Genomic DNA, 13,189 nt, shown 5'->3' on the forward strand with positions numbered 1-13,189 from the left:
TCGTCGCGGCGCTGCGGCGTCATAGCGGCGCGACGCGCCCGGCGCGGCTGGGGCGGGGGGGCAGAGTCGCGACGGCGCAGCAGCCGACGCCATGCCGGCCAAGAAGTCCTTCCGCCGGCGGAGGGAGGACTCCGAGGAGGAGGAGGAGGACGAGCAGGTCGCTGAGGAGGTCAGGTGGGTCGGGAGCCGGCGGAGAGCCCGGCTGGGCGTGCCCGGCCCCGCGTTCGCCCGGCGGCGCTATGTCCGCTCGTGTCGCGCCATCGTGCCGTGTCGTCATCTCGTCACGTGATGCTTCAGCGTTCCAGCATTGCGTTGCGTCACGCCGTCCGTTGCATCCTTTTGCTACGACTTCGTCGCGTCACACCGTTGCATCGCCGCGCCGTGGCGTCACATTGCGGATTGACGCTGTCTGCCGGTGTGACGTCCCGCCGCCGCACCTGGCGCCGCCGCCCGGGCGGAGCCCTCCGGGCGCGGGGGGGGCGGAGTAGTAAAGGTGCCCGGCACGAACCCGTATTGCTCAGTGTCCGTCTGTTCTATTGTGGGTAGGATGTTGTCTGGAGGCCTTAGCAAACTGAGCGCGGTGATCTTTGGGTCGTTCTTTCCATATTGGCTTCTTATTAAAGCCTTTCAGCGTTTGCGTGGTGCTTTCCTCAGTGGAGGGAACGCATCTTGAAGGGACATATGCAGCAGACGCCATGGGGATTTTCTTGTGATTGCTTAAATAAATGGAATTGCTTAAAGAAAGTAGAATAGAAAATAATCCGTCTAATCTGTAACCACAGAAGAGGACAATGATACACAAGAGTTCAGGGCAAAGTCTATCTGGAAGGTTCCGCGTTAACTGCGGAAAATCAAATTAAGTTAGTTAATTATAGCCAAAGCATCAAGTCCTAAGTCAAATGTTTTTTCTTTAGGTTAAAAGTTGAGGAAGCCAAAGAAGTTCAGAGCCTCAGAAAGCGACCCAATGGGGTGAGGTAAGGGATGCGGCACCAAGGATGTGAAGTTGTGTTTTGCCCGACAGTGTAGTATAACAGTAGATTTCTCTCTTGTCACGTGCCTCCTTTCAGTAGAAACTGTTACATGTCAGATAGTGGCAAAACCATGGTAGAGGAGTTTCTACATTAAAGTCTGAGATGGAAAAGAGGGGGGCTTTGGTACCGGTGTGCAGTGTCAGTTTAAGTGAGCAAAGTCTGGTCTGTATCCTAGCCATGAAGAAAAAGATCAAGATTGGGATTTACCATGGCATGGATTTTCACCAAATTACTTCTGTTCTGCACACATGATTTAAATTGGACACTTTCACACCTACTCCATCCTAATTTTCCTCTCTTCCCTCAACTAGTGGCATTGATTAGCTGATGAGCTAGTTGAAATGTGCACCAGCAGTGAACTGTGTTCTTTATTGTGGTGGCTCACCTTCTCATCTCCCCAAAACAGTACTAGTTCCTCTATCTGTGTGGGGGGATTAGAAAGGTTTGACAATTTAATGTTAATACAGTGTGTAAATCTGCTAGATTTAGAGAACGACAAAGAAATTCAGTCTTGTTGGTGTGTTTCCTTCTGCTTAATGTTACTTACTTTATCTGCTTGACCAGCGCTGTAGCTCTGCTTGTGGGAGAGAAGCTGCAAGAAGAAGCAACACTTGTGGTAAGTGTTAGACACTTTCATCACCTCAGCACTAAGATGTAACGAATCTGTAACCATCAGTGTGGTCCAGCCGATCACCATGCAAGTCTGGCCTGGGATAGGACTGATGTCATAGCTCAATACTGAAATGTTTTCTGGTTTTATCCAGATTTCAGAGAGTAGCATTGAACTAGAGGGAAGCTTCAGGCTTTCTTGTTATTTCTTATTTTACAGGATGACCCATTTAAGATAAAATCTGGGGGAATGGTGGACATGAAGAAGCTGAAAGAAAGAGGCAAGGACAGGTTGGTGCATATGAGCTCTGAAGATCTCTCCCTGAACTAGTACTCAGTGAGAGCTAGTGGTGACGTAATAAGTTGTGTTGCTTTGAAGAGTTTAACATAATGCAGTTTGGCTACTTGCTGTTACCCTAACTTGTCAAATTATTTGTAAAATCCAAAATAAACCCAAAACAAACAAAATAAAACAATCTAAAACAGTAAACATTGTGGTTTCCCTTCAGGATTAATGAAGAGGAAGATCTAAACTTGGGAACTTCCTTCTCGGCTGAAACCAACAGGCGGGATGAAGATGCTGACATGTAAGTTGTGCTGCATTGTGTCTGTGATGTTGAATTCGGGGTTTGTGTCCCCTCACAATTTTTTATTTTTTTTTTTGTCTTGGATTCTGAGTAGTCCCAGAATATCTTCCCAGTTCTCCCTGAAACTTTCACTTGCTCTTTCACCTCTGAGCTGCCAGATGTGAGGCTTTTTATCATGGACAAAGATGGGAGGTGCCCACCAGCTAGCTTGGCACTAAATACTAGTGGGAGCCTTCCCTGCTGGTTGTGAAAGAGCTTGGAGAACCCTGTAACTTCTTGAACAATTGCTTCTTGCAGTTGATGTTAGCTGAGCTGTTTTGGAGAGATTATTCTTTCCTTTCTCTGAGCTATTGGGGCAGTGATGCAGCTGTGCTCAGCTGTGCTGGGACAGAGTACAGAAAACAGAATTAAATGCTCTGTGTCCCTCATGTGCTGCTGTTTAGGATGAAGTACATTGAGACTGAGCTGAAGAAGAGAAAGGGAATTGTGGAGAGTGAGGAGCAGAAGGTGAAACTTAAGAATGCTGAGGACTCTCTGTACGAGCTGCCAGAGAACATTCGTGTCTCCTCTGCCAAGAAGACTGAGGAGATGCTGTCCAACCAGATGCTGAGCGGCATTCCTGAAGTGGATCTGGGAATTGAGTATGTGGTTCACAGAACCTGTTGGTTATGGCTTGAATTGCCAGGATGAGCAACTGTTGATTGGCAGAGCAGTGGTATGGTTGGGTTCTACAGGCCCCGTTTGGCTCTGTGATGGGATTGAGCCTTGTTCTGGATCAGCACGGTATCTAGCACAGCATGTTTTACACAGTGGTAGGGCTCCAGTGCAGCTCCATCATATGGCTTCTGGGAAAAGGCTCTTAATTTTTGTGATTTGAATCTCGCAGCTTTCTGGAGGATCTGTTATGCCCCGCACTGAAAGAGGGTGCATTAAAGATGCAAGCTTCTCTTTTACATTTGAAACAAAACATCGGTTTCTATAGCACTGCCCCTTCTCTCAAAAAACACATCAAATACCATAGCAGCGCTATTACTATCACTAAAATCCATCCACTTAGCATTTCTATGCCTACTACCCTTTTAAAAGATGAATCGGTACTTTTTTCTTTGTTTTTCCTCTAGCGCAAAAATAAAAAACATCATCTCAACGGAAGAGGCCAAGGCCAAGCTGCTGGCAGAGCAGCAGAACAAAAAGAAAGACAGCGAAACTTCCTTTGTTCCCACCAACATGGCTGTTAACTATGTCCAGCACAACAGATGTAAGTCTTGCATGGCTCTCCTGACCCAGGTGTGACCCCCTCTGCTGAAGAAAACAGTTGGGACAGGGTCTGATGCAGGAGAAATTAGACAAGCAGCTGTCTGATTCGTTGTTCTGGGATGTTCATATAGACCCCACCTGGTTTGGTCATCTTCTTCCATCTGTCAGAAAGGAGAGGGACGTACTACTCATAGCTGGACTTTCTGCTCTTGAACTCCCAGCTGACACTACCTCATAAATTACAAGACTTTTTAAGTTGTGTCTTGAGTGCGTGCTTGAAATGCCTGCCTTGTCAGCTATGATAAATGATGGTTTATAATTGAGAGAATCCTTTCTGTAGGCTGCCAAAGCAGACAGGTGGTCAAGAATACATATACCTTAGTAGACCAGCAGAGATGGGAATTAATTTCCAGGAGAGCTTCTCATACCACAGCCATCTGGGGGAAAGGCAGCCTTCTGTGTGTCTGGCCATTCTTACAGGGGTGATTTGGAGTCAGGTTTGTGTATTCTGAAGGAAATGAAGAGTCTCAAGGCCACTTCTGATGGAATTGGGATACAGCAAATTTCAGTAGCACATCTTGTGTGTATTGATTCTCCACAGAACCCAATTACAAGAATGCTTGTTCTGGGGTTCTGTTGTTTCTGCTAAAGATCAGTTGTAACAAATGCCATAGAAATGCATCTGTCTGCCTTATCTGATGTTTTCCCTCTTTCAGTTTATCATGAGGAGCTAAATGCACCAGTGCGAAGGAACAAAGAAGAGCCAAAGCCCCGTCCGCTGAGAGTGGGGGATACGGAGAGGCCAGAACCCGAGCGTAAGTTCCTCACCTGAAATGTTGTAAGGAGAGGCACTGAAACTCCTCAGGGGTCTCACACTGAAAAATGATCTGGCTCCTGAGATAGTGAGGAAACAGAGCAGTCTGAAGTTCATGAGGGGCTGTTACACTTGATGTGCTGCTACTAGGTCAGGTCACACCCGAAGCCCTCTCAATGGAGGATGTCTTTAGAGATGCCCAAGGGTGGAGTAGCAAAGGTCACAACTGAAACGTGTTGCCAAAGCAGGCTGACAAGGGTTTGATGAAAGCTGGAATAGCAAGGGTTGCACCCCTGGGGAGCACTGACGGGTAAAGCAATAGCATTTTACATAGCAAGGGGCTGTATAAGGGAGGTGGTGGAGTTAAGGAAGCGTCTCCTGTGGAAGGACAGGGAAATTGTATCTCCTCACCTTTCTTTTGAAGGGTCTCCTCCAAATCGCAAACGTCCACTCAATGAAAAAGCAACAGATGATTATCACTATGAGAAATTCAAGAAGATGAATAGGCGATACTGATGAACATGGACTGAAGTCTTTGCAATTCTTATTTTCCGCTAATAAAGGATTTTGTGTCAGTGACCTGAAGTGAAGTTGGGGAGAGTTGCTACCTTCACGTGCTGGTGTTAGCCTACAAAGCTGTCCTTGTGATCTTGTAGTGAATCTGTTTGCAGGTGATTGTGAACTCTTTGGTCAATAAAATCCTGTATATTTTCAGTTATAAAACTTCATTTATAAAAATGTGAGCTTTCATGGTTGGCATTCTTTTGGCAAGAAGACAAAGTTGCTTTTAATGTCCTTTAACCATCATAAATATGAAAAAAAAAAAGAGATCCTTTAAAAGCAGCAGTGCTGTTTGCCTTGCAAATATAAAGGGAAGGTTTAAAGTCTGTTTGCTTGAATGTAACTTTGTAAGGGACTTCTTGTTTGTTCCCAAGGGTCTTTGCTGTATAGTAGTGCTGCAGCAGCATGTTCAGTGCCGCAGTTCCTGCACCCGGCTGGCCAGTGCTGCAGAGCTGCGCCTGCTGCTGCCTCACTGGGTCTGCCATCAGCACGAGAAACAGCATAAACTGTCACTGGGTCTCTGCTGTCATGTGCCGTGTTGGTTTGTATCTTTTTCTCCCTGTAGACTTACTTCTGTAGCAGTTTACCGCAATTTATTTTGGCTGTGAAGAAGAACGTTGGATCAGGTTGTAACTACTGGAGGAAAATCTCATTCTCAGCTCTTATGACCAGGTCCAGATGGCAGAGGCCCCACCACCGGTGTTGGCCTTGTCTGCCCAGGAGGTGTGATGTGCGGGAGCTTGAAGGAGGGCTTGGAACTTGAAAATAGTAAAAGTGGTTTTGAGGGATTGTAAATGACATTTTTGCTTCTGGGACACACATCAACAGTTTCCAGGTGCTGGTGGTAATGAGGGCCAGGGTGTCCCATGGCTGTGCAGGCACCTATGTCTGGTCACTCAGGAGTGGAAACTCCAGGGAGGGGTGAGAGAGCCCCAGATTTTACTCTTTCTTTTTTTTTCTTTTTTTCTTTTTTTTTTTTTTAATTAAAAAGGAAAAGTCTCTGAGCCTGTGCCCCCTTGCAGGTCGGGGATGGCATCCCCCCTGCGTAGCAGCAAGCGCGGCACCGCGCATACAACGTCCGAGCCTGAACGCAGGGCTCCCAGGCGCGCCACGCGGGGCCGTCCCGCAGCCCCGCCCTCCGTGCCAGCCCCGCCCTCCGTGCCAGCCCCGCCCTCCGTGCCAGCCCCGCCCTCCGTGCCAGCCCCGCCCTCCGTGCCAGCCCCGCCCTCCGTGCCAGCCCCGCCCTCCGTGCCAGCCCCGCCCTCCGTGCCAGCCCCGCCCTCCGTGCCAGCCCCGCCTCTGCCCGCACCCAAGATGGCGGCGGCGGAAGCGGCGTTGCGGGGCGGAAGCGGAGGCGGCGGGGCGGGGCGGCGGCAGAGCCGGGCGGGCTATGAAGCTGCGGCGGGGCACGCTGCGGGTGGCCTGGGGGCTGGTGCTGCTGCTCCTCAGGCCCGTGAGCGCCGTGGAGCCCATCAGCCTGGGGCTAGCGATCGCGGGCGCCGCCGCCTCGGCCCTCACCGGCTTCATCTCCTACCCGCGCCTCTACTGCTACTTCAGGGAGTGCTGTCTCCAGCGGCAGGACCAGCGCGCCGCTGCCGGTGCGGGGCCGGGGCGGGCTGAGGAGGCGTTATGGAGGTGGCAGGAGGGCGGTTGGGGGTGCAGAGGCCCCGGGAGCCGGGCCGGGCCCGTGGGGCCTCCCCGTGGGGCACTGCTGCAGCCCGGCCCTTCGCCCCCTGGCCTGGGCCTGTCAGCCTTTGTGCCGGGGCGGGTGCTGGGCCCTCGGAGGGGGGCAGCAGGCGGTGCGACCCCGTGCCGGTCGCTGCTGATGGTGGGGTCTCTCTCTCTCCAGCTCTGCAGGAGAACTTGGACAGGAGGCTGTTCGGGCAGCACCTAGTGAACAAGGTGGTTGTCAAGGCTGTGAGGGGCTTCTTGAACAACACCAACACCAAAAAGCCTCTTGCGCTGTCCTTGCACGGGTGGACTGGAACAGGCAAAAACTTTGTCAGTAAGATAGTTGCAGAAAGCATTTATAAAAGAGGTCTGAAAAGTAAATATGTCCATCAGTTTGTGGCAACTTTACATTTTCCTCACGCTCACAGCATCAATCTCTACAAGGTAAGAGTGTGCTATGGAACCCGTGGCGGTGGGACACTGCTCTGTTGCAGTGAATTGCAAATGTTATGGCTTGATCAGTACTAGAAACCTAGATGTTATTTTACACAGTGAAATATAGTCTGTGCCCTCTTTGGAATCTTGTAAATCCTAACATCCATCAACCTGGGTTTCCCATGAATCCAAAGTTGTTTGCATGTGTTGAGCCTCTCTTTAGGGACAAACTATAATGGTTCATTTTCATACAGCACTTTGCTTAAGAGATGTGACTGACTTAAGGGTAAGCAGGTGCTGCAATTCATCAGATTTCTGTGGTTAGGTGGTATGCTGGTCCGTGCTGCAAAAAACTAATGGTTCATGACTCTGGGAAACCAGCCAGTGACCTCCAAGTGTGTCAGGTACCATGGCAGGCTGAAGCTTGCTCTCTGAGGCATGGGTGTAGTTGCCAGTTTTAATGCACACTGAGCAGGTAATTTAGTTTTTTCTGTGCATCCATTTCCCAGCCGTAAAATAAAATCACAAAATACTCTGTTGTCAGAAAGGTACAGATAAATGTGTTCAGAATTGATCTGTCAGTTTGTTAAGTGTCAGCACAGTTCTGTAGGCTGGTGGTTATCATGTGGAGCGGTAGCCCAGATGCATGTTTTCTGCAATTTTTTTTTTGTTCTGACTTCGTTAACAGCAGAATTTGGATGAGAACCACTGTCATGTAGTACTGAATGTTTATATTCAGTTTGTATATGTTAAAAATGGGAACAGGATGGTCTACAAACATGATTTCTAAATAGAGGAAATATCTCTTTCCTCTTTTAGAGCTTACTCTTCTCCTTCTTGCAACTGAGTTGTTTTAAAGTAAAATTAATCCTTTTTTGATTTGAGGTGAGTTTGTTTGGGAAACTTGCTGCCCAAGGCAGTAGCAGAAACCATTGCTTCTTACCCACAATACACCTGATGCCACTCCTGTGCTGCCTCTGCAGTTCGGGGCTAAGTAACAGTGAATATAAAAATGATGAATCATTGGAAACGGTCAGAACAGTTACTTCTCATTCATTGGCCAGCAGATCAACCCCTCCCCCCCTCGTTACTTCATTTATTGATTTTAAATTTAACTTAAGTGGAAGAATCTGTTAGCCCTTCTCAACAGTATTGTGTTTAAGAAGGGCTTGTAATTGTCGTCTTTTAACTGCTGAATTATTAAAGCACGGGGTGAGAACTGAATTCTGTTTCTGCTTCTGCCAGTGACTGCAGGTGCAATTTCTGGTGCTGCTCAGGTAGCAAATTTGGTACTGTTTGTAGCTTTGACACCTAAGGATGTTTACTTTTGGCAGTACTTTGGTCTAATCCTCTTGTCAGGGCTTTGCTTTTTGTTGCTGTTCCTTGGTAGTACCCATCCCTTGTCCTACTGTGCACTTTCATTTTTGGTATGTTTACAGGAATATCTTTCTCATGAGGAGATTTTCTGCTTGTCCCATCCTGTCTCTTGGTGTCTTTAAATTTTTCAGAACCAGCATGAGATTTTGGTAAAAGGTTTTATTTACAGCTTTTAACCATGTTTTAGTCAAGAAGCCAAAGCTATTAAAATGACACAATTAAAATCACTCTTTCAGGACAAAGGTCATTAAGCAGAAGTGCTATTTTCTGACTTTTCAACACAAACCTTTTCAGCATCTTTTATTTGTGTGCCACTCAGGATCAGTTGCAGTCGTGGATTCGGGGAAATGTGAGCATCTGTCCCAGATCACTCTTCATATTTGATGAAATGGATAAAATGCATGCAGGACTCATTGACTCCATTAAGCCATTCTTGGACTACTATGAGCTTCTGGATGGCTTGTCTTACCGACAAGCCATCTTCATATTCCTCAGGTAAGAGGAGGCTTCTCAGGTTTGTTGTTCTGTACACTCAAAGCCTTTCAAAACTACCTTGAGCTATAATCTTTTTCCTTCATTTAGCAATGCAGGAGCTGAAAAGATAACAGAGGTGGCACTAGACTTCTGGAGAAATGGGAGGACAAGGGAAGATATACAGCTCACAGATATCCAAAATGCATTGTCTGTGTCTGTTTTCAATAACAAAAACAGTGAGTAGAACTGCGATTGTTTTTGAGGTAGTAAAATTTCCACAAAGGGATGGGCTGCATTTAGTTGCATTTTTACAGCTACGTTTTCTACTTGATATGGCCTCTGGTTTTTACTAGCCAGGAGCCACAATGCAGTTTTGGGGCCTACAGTCATTCAGCATTTAGAGATGAAATGTGTACACCTTGGCTACCAGTGGGTTTGCTGTCTGTTGGATTGCACGTGTTGGGGGAAGTCTACACTATGCCTTTATTGACATACTAATGGGCTAAAGGGAAAGCAAACAGAAATCCTGACAGTAAGGCTAGATATTGCAGTAGCTGAAAAACCTTTAACCAACAAAATGTTTTATTATGGGGAAGCCACCTCCTTGGCCCCCAACCCACTTAGCCTATATCTCTGTCTGTTAAAAGCCTTCAGGCAGCTATTTAGGAGCAACAAGCAGACGTGCCAGCCCTGCTGTGGGCAGTCCAGTGCTTCCTAGGTTTGCTCACACAGGACTCCTGGTGAAAAGGGGTTTTAACATAATTGTGCATTATAATTAGCATTACTGTAGTTTTTTAGAAACGTGAGATGCAAGGTCCAAAAAAATGAGCAAGGAAGCTGGTCCAGGAGAGCTGGTGAGAGATAGAAAATCTGTTCTTGCCTAGTTGAGAGAGGGGAATGTATGAGACTAGCACCTGGGGAGCCAGGCTTAAATGCATTCAGTCATTCAGCTCCAATGGACCACATTTATGTGTCTGTCCAAAACTTACGCAGAAAGTGCCAAGAGAAGGGGCTTGTATTTGGACTGACTTGTGCATTATAGGGCCCTAAAAACACAGGTGAATTCTTACTGGTAGGTAGCAGAGGGCTATGATATGCCTCTTGTTCCCATTCAACCCATAGTAGTGTTAACTAGAGGAGTAGTAACAAACCCTTCTCTTTCCCTTTGTAGGTGGATTTTGGCACAGCACCTTGATTGATAGAAATCTCATTGACTACTTTGTTCCTTTCCTGCCTCTGGAATACAAACATGTGAAGATGTGTGTTAGGGTTGAGATTGAATCACGTGGCTTTGCTGTGGATGAAGACATTTTAACCAGAATAGCCGACGAGATGACCTATTTCCCCAGAGAGGAGAGAATTTATTCAGATAAAGGATGTAAAACTGTGGATGCAAAGCTGGATTATTACTATGACTTCTAACACTTTATTGCTACAACCTGCAAAGAAGCAAATTTAACTTAATCACAAAGTGGCAAACCCAGGACATTTCATTTTTAAGCACTTTTTAAAGGAAGGAACATTATTTTAAAACTGGTGTGTAAATAAGCAGCAGTGCCTCTGCATTTTTATTCTGTCCCTAGTCACAACTCCCAGGTACTTCAGCCTTGTGTTGTCAAGTAAGAACAAACCACATTGTGAATGCGGGGGTCTCTGTCTGACAGTGCCAAGGACTCCTCTCGGATCATGTGTCGATCATCAGAACCCATTGGCAGGCAGTTGGCATGTACATAAGGACTGAGACTATGACCCAATTTTAATTGGATTTTGGTTTGATGTGGATGATCCCTAGACAATATTGAGAATTTTAATCAAAGTTCCTATGTCTGTGAAAGCCTTCATTGGGCTTGTGTGGGAATAATCCTGTAACTGCATTAAAAGCAGAGTATGTCTTTTTCCCTTGAACAGCTTGGCTCTGGTGAAGATAAGGGGGGATTCTGTAATTAAAAATCCTGAGTCTTCTATCCAACATCATGCAGTACCATTATCTTTCTTGAAACAGTTGTATAATTTGGTCTTCTGCATGTCAAACCAAGAATATGAAACTCTTTGGTGTCAACAGTGTTCAGAGGAGTGGACTTCATATTACAGGGAAGTGAGTTGAAGTCCTTGACTGCCACATCCATGTAGTTGGTTCCTTTTTTGGGTGGTTTTAAGTATGCAGTTGCCCACAGCATGCTCTCCCAGGAGTGATCTCGGGAGGGAGAGTGTGCTCAGGTGTGCTGTCTGGTGAGTCAGCCTCAGGGAATGGGTGTAACCTAATAGGAAACATGTACAGGTTAAATTTTACACCAAGGAAAAGAGGTTTCTCCTCTTCACCTACATGTAGAATTCAGGGGCTGGCTTGCAGGGTTTTCCCATTTTCATCTTCTCACAATACTGTGTGCCTCTGAGGCAAGGATGAAGATGGATCTAAAGGCATTTGGTAAAAAAAAAGTTAAATCTGTCAATGGAAGTTACTGCAAAGAGTGTTAGACTTGTTTCTGAATGCGAGCACTGCAGAGGCTTTTTTTCACTCCAGTTTCTATTCAAAATAAACTTTTCTCATCGGAAGTGTGTTTCTTAGCTAACTTCTGGTGTTCTTTGCATTGAGTGATTTGATGTTAATTTTGTACAAACTTACTACTTGTTGAGGAAGAGCATACTGAGGTTCTGGGTGAGGTGTTCAGCTGTGCTTGAATACCAGTATCTCCTTTCTTGAGTTTCAGAGGGAATAGATATGGGAGATGTGACTCTTTGCTACCTGCTGAAAGAGAAACAAATGAAGTTTGGAGTAGAAACTGCACTGCTAGACCATTGGTGCTAAATGCACTGGCATGGTTTTTGTAGAGGCAGATTTCTAGATGTATATGCGCTCAACAGTATCATAAGAATGAACTTGTCTTCCAGAGACTAGTTAAAACCCTTCTCATCTCCTCCTCCCACTGTGATAACCACTGACTGAATACCTTACAGGCTCTGATTGAAGCCATCCACACTTTCAGTGGCAGCATCTTGAAGTTTTCTCTGTAAGGGGAGAAAAAAACGGCCAGTAAGACTCCCAACTGTCCAGTTTTGCTCTGAAGTTGTAATATGCAAATTGTCAGTCCCAGTGTTTGTCAACAAATGTGTGCTTTGAACTTGGGTATTTATCTGTTTGTTTGACCTGATTATAGCAAATGACTGGCTAATGGAAAAAAAGACGACGTGGAAACAATAAACTTTTACTACTATCTGGTTCCTTCTCATCAAAAGAAACAGTTCAACCAAGCAGTACTGTGGTCTCCAGCCTTAAATAGTTCTGCTCTGTGTGCCATTGCAGCACTGAAAACTTGATTTGATATAGATTCGTAGCAAGTAGTTCATTGTATCATAGCCCTAGATGGCTTAGGGTGGATGGAAGCTTCCTCTAGACCAGGGGTCCTCAAACTTTTTAACCAGGGGGCCGGTGCCGATGAAGTGGCAGGCAGTCATCTGCGGCTGCTTGGTTTCTCCTCCCCCCGCCCCCAACCCCCGCGGGGGGGGGTGTGTGTGTGTCTGTAAATACCTGGTGCTGGACCGAGGATCCTGGGGGGGCCGTATCTGGCCCGCGGGCCATAGTTTGAGGACCCCTGCTCTAGAGGGTGTAGTAACGATGTTCAAAGGGTGGGGAGTGCCTCTGTTTAGTATCTGTTTTGTTCTTGAAAGCAGACCCGATATGCTGGGTTTTGGCTGGGATAGAGTTAATTTTCATGACACCTGGCTAGGAGACCTCCATCTGGGTAAAAGAAGTAAGCGTGCCTGAAATTCCCACATTTGATCTTTGCAGTCCTGTCATTATTCCTCCCCTTTAGGCTGTATGGTTTCAAAGCTGAGGTCCTCACCTTCTCTTTCTTGCTGTGACTGGGTAACGTTAGCCATTATTCTTTTTAACAGGCCACTTAAAGCTGGATCAGACAAGTTAAAGGAAAATGTCAAACAGGGGGAAATGTCTGATCCCTAGAGAAACAGTCCATGGGCCAGGTGAAAGTAGCTGAGCAGTCACCGAGACTGAATTTTGTTCTTACCAAAGTCCAGTCCAAGCAACTGCTGTTTCAATTCAACCCTTTTCCTGCAGGGAATGTTCCAAGATCTGATGCTGTGCTTATAAAACGAGAGGTTATGGTTAAAATACAGCAAGGTGCTCTTCTCCTGACAGAAAGAGGCAGCGTAGCTCTAGAGATGTGTCTGCCTGATGCCCTGGGCCAACCAGCCAAGCTGCCGTGTGTGCAGAGCAGCACAGGCACAGTACAAAGTCCTGATGAGTAAGACCGCTTCCACTTCCATATATGCTTTGTTAATTAGTTTCCTTGTGCATCATTATAGCACCATCCACGGTGCACAAGTGTGGACAGCCGACTGCTCAGCGAGGTGTG

General features: G+C 46.6%; 2 protein-coding genes across 2 annotated transcripts; both read left to right on the top strand.

Moving 5' to 3' along the window:
• The first annotated feature begins 65 nt into the window (after nt 1-65).
• C9H9orf78 (chromosome 9 C9orf78 homolog) lies at nt 66-5,012 on the top strand. Its single transcript, XM_040605465.1, has 9 exons — nt 66-174; nt 915-974; nt 1,596-1,647; nt 1,861-1,931; nt 2,150-2,227; nt 2,671-2,868; nt 3,349-3,485; nt 4,201-4,299; nt 4,723-5,012. The coding sequence occupies exons 1-9, from the start codon at nt 92-94 to the stop codon at nt 4,812-4,814; spliced, it is 870 nt and encodes a 289-aa protein (XP_040461399.1). The 5' UTR covers nt 66-91; the 3' UTR covers nt 4,815-5,012.
• A 1,197-nt stretch (nt 5,013-6,209) lies between these two features.
• LOC121093375 (torsin-1A-like) lies at nt 6,210-12,028 on the top strand. The gene is made up of 5 exons (XM_040605466.1): nt 6,210-6,457; nt 6,709-6,974; nt 8,662-8,837; nt 8,925-9,052; nt 9,988-12,028. Exons 1-5 carry the CDS (start codon nt 6,250-6,252, stop codon nt 10,236-10,238), a joined length of 1,029 nt encoding a protein of 342 aa, XP_040461400.1. The 5' UTR covers nt 6,210-6,249; the 3' UTR covers nt 10,239-12,028.
• The last annotated feature ends 1,161 nt before the right edge of the window (nt 12,029-13,189 follow it).

Source organism: Falco naumanni, chromosome 9, assembly GCF_017639655.2.
Source record: "Falco naumanni isolate bFalNau1 chromosome 9, bFalNau1.pat, whole genome shotgun sequence".
Lineage (NCBI taxonomy): Eukaryota > Metazoa > Chordata > Aves > Falconiformes > Falconidae > Falco > Falco naumanni.

Bases quoted from the DNA above. Each gene is read 5' to 3' on its own strand.
- C9H9orf78 (XM_040605465.1), top strand. From the start codon at position 92: ATGCCGGCCAAGAAGTCCTTCCGCCGGCGGAGGGAGGACTCCGAGGAG. The intron at 975-1,595 runs GTAAGGGATGCG...CTGCTTGACCAG, and splicing joins AAGCGACCCAATGGGGTGAG to CGCTGTAGCTCTGCTTGTGG. The intron at 3,486-4,200 runs GTAAGTCTTGCA...TCCCTCTTTCAG, and splicing joins CTATGTCCAGCACAACAGAT to TTTATCATGAGGAGCTAAAT.
- LOC121093375 (XM_040605466.1), top strand. From the start codon at position 6,250: ATGAAGCTGCGGCGGGGCACGCTGCGGGTGGCCTGGGGGCTGGTGCTG. The intron at 6,975-8,661 runs GTAAGAGTGTGC...TGTGCCACTCAG, and splicing joins ACAGCATCAATCTCTACAAG to GATCAGTTGCAGTCGTGGAT. The intron at 9,053-9,987 runs GTGAGTAGAACT...TTCCCTTTGTAG, and splicing joins TGTTTTCAATAACAAAAACA to GTGGATTTTGGCACAGCACC.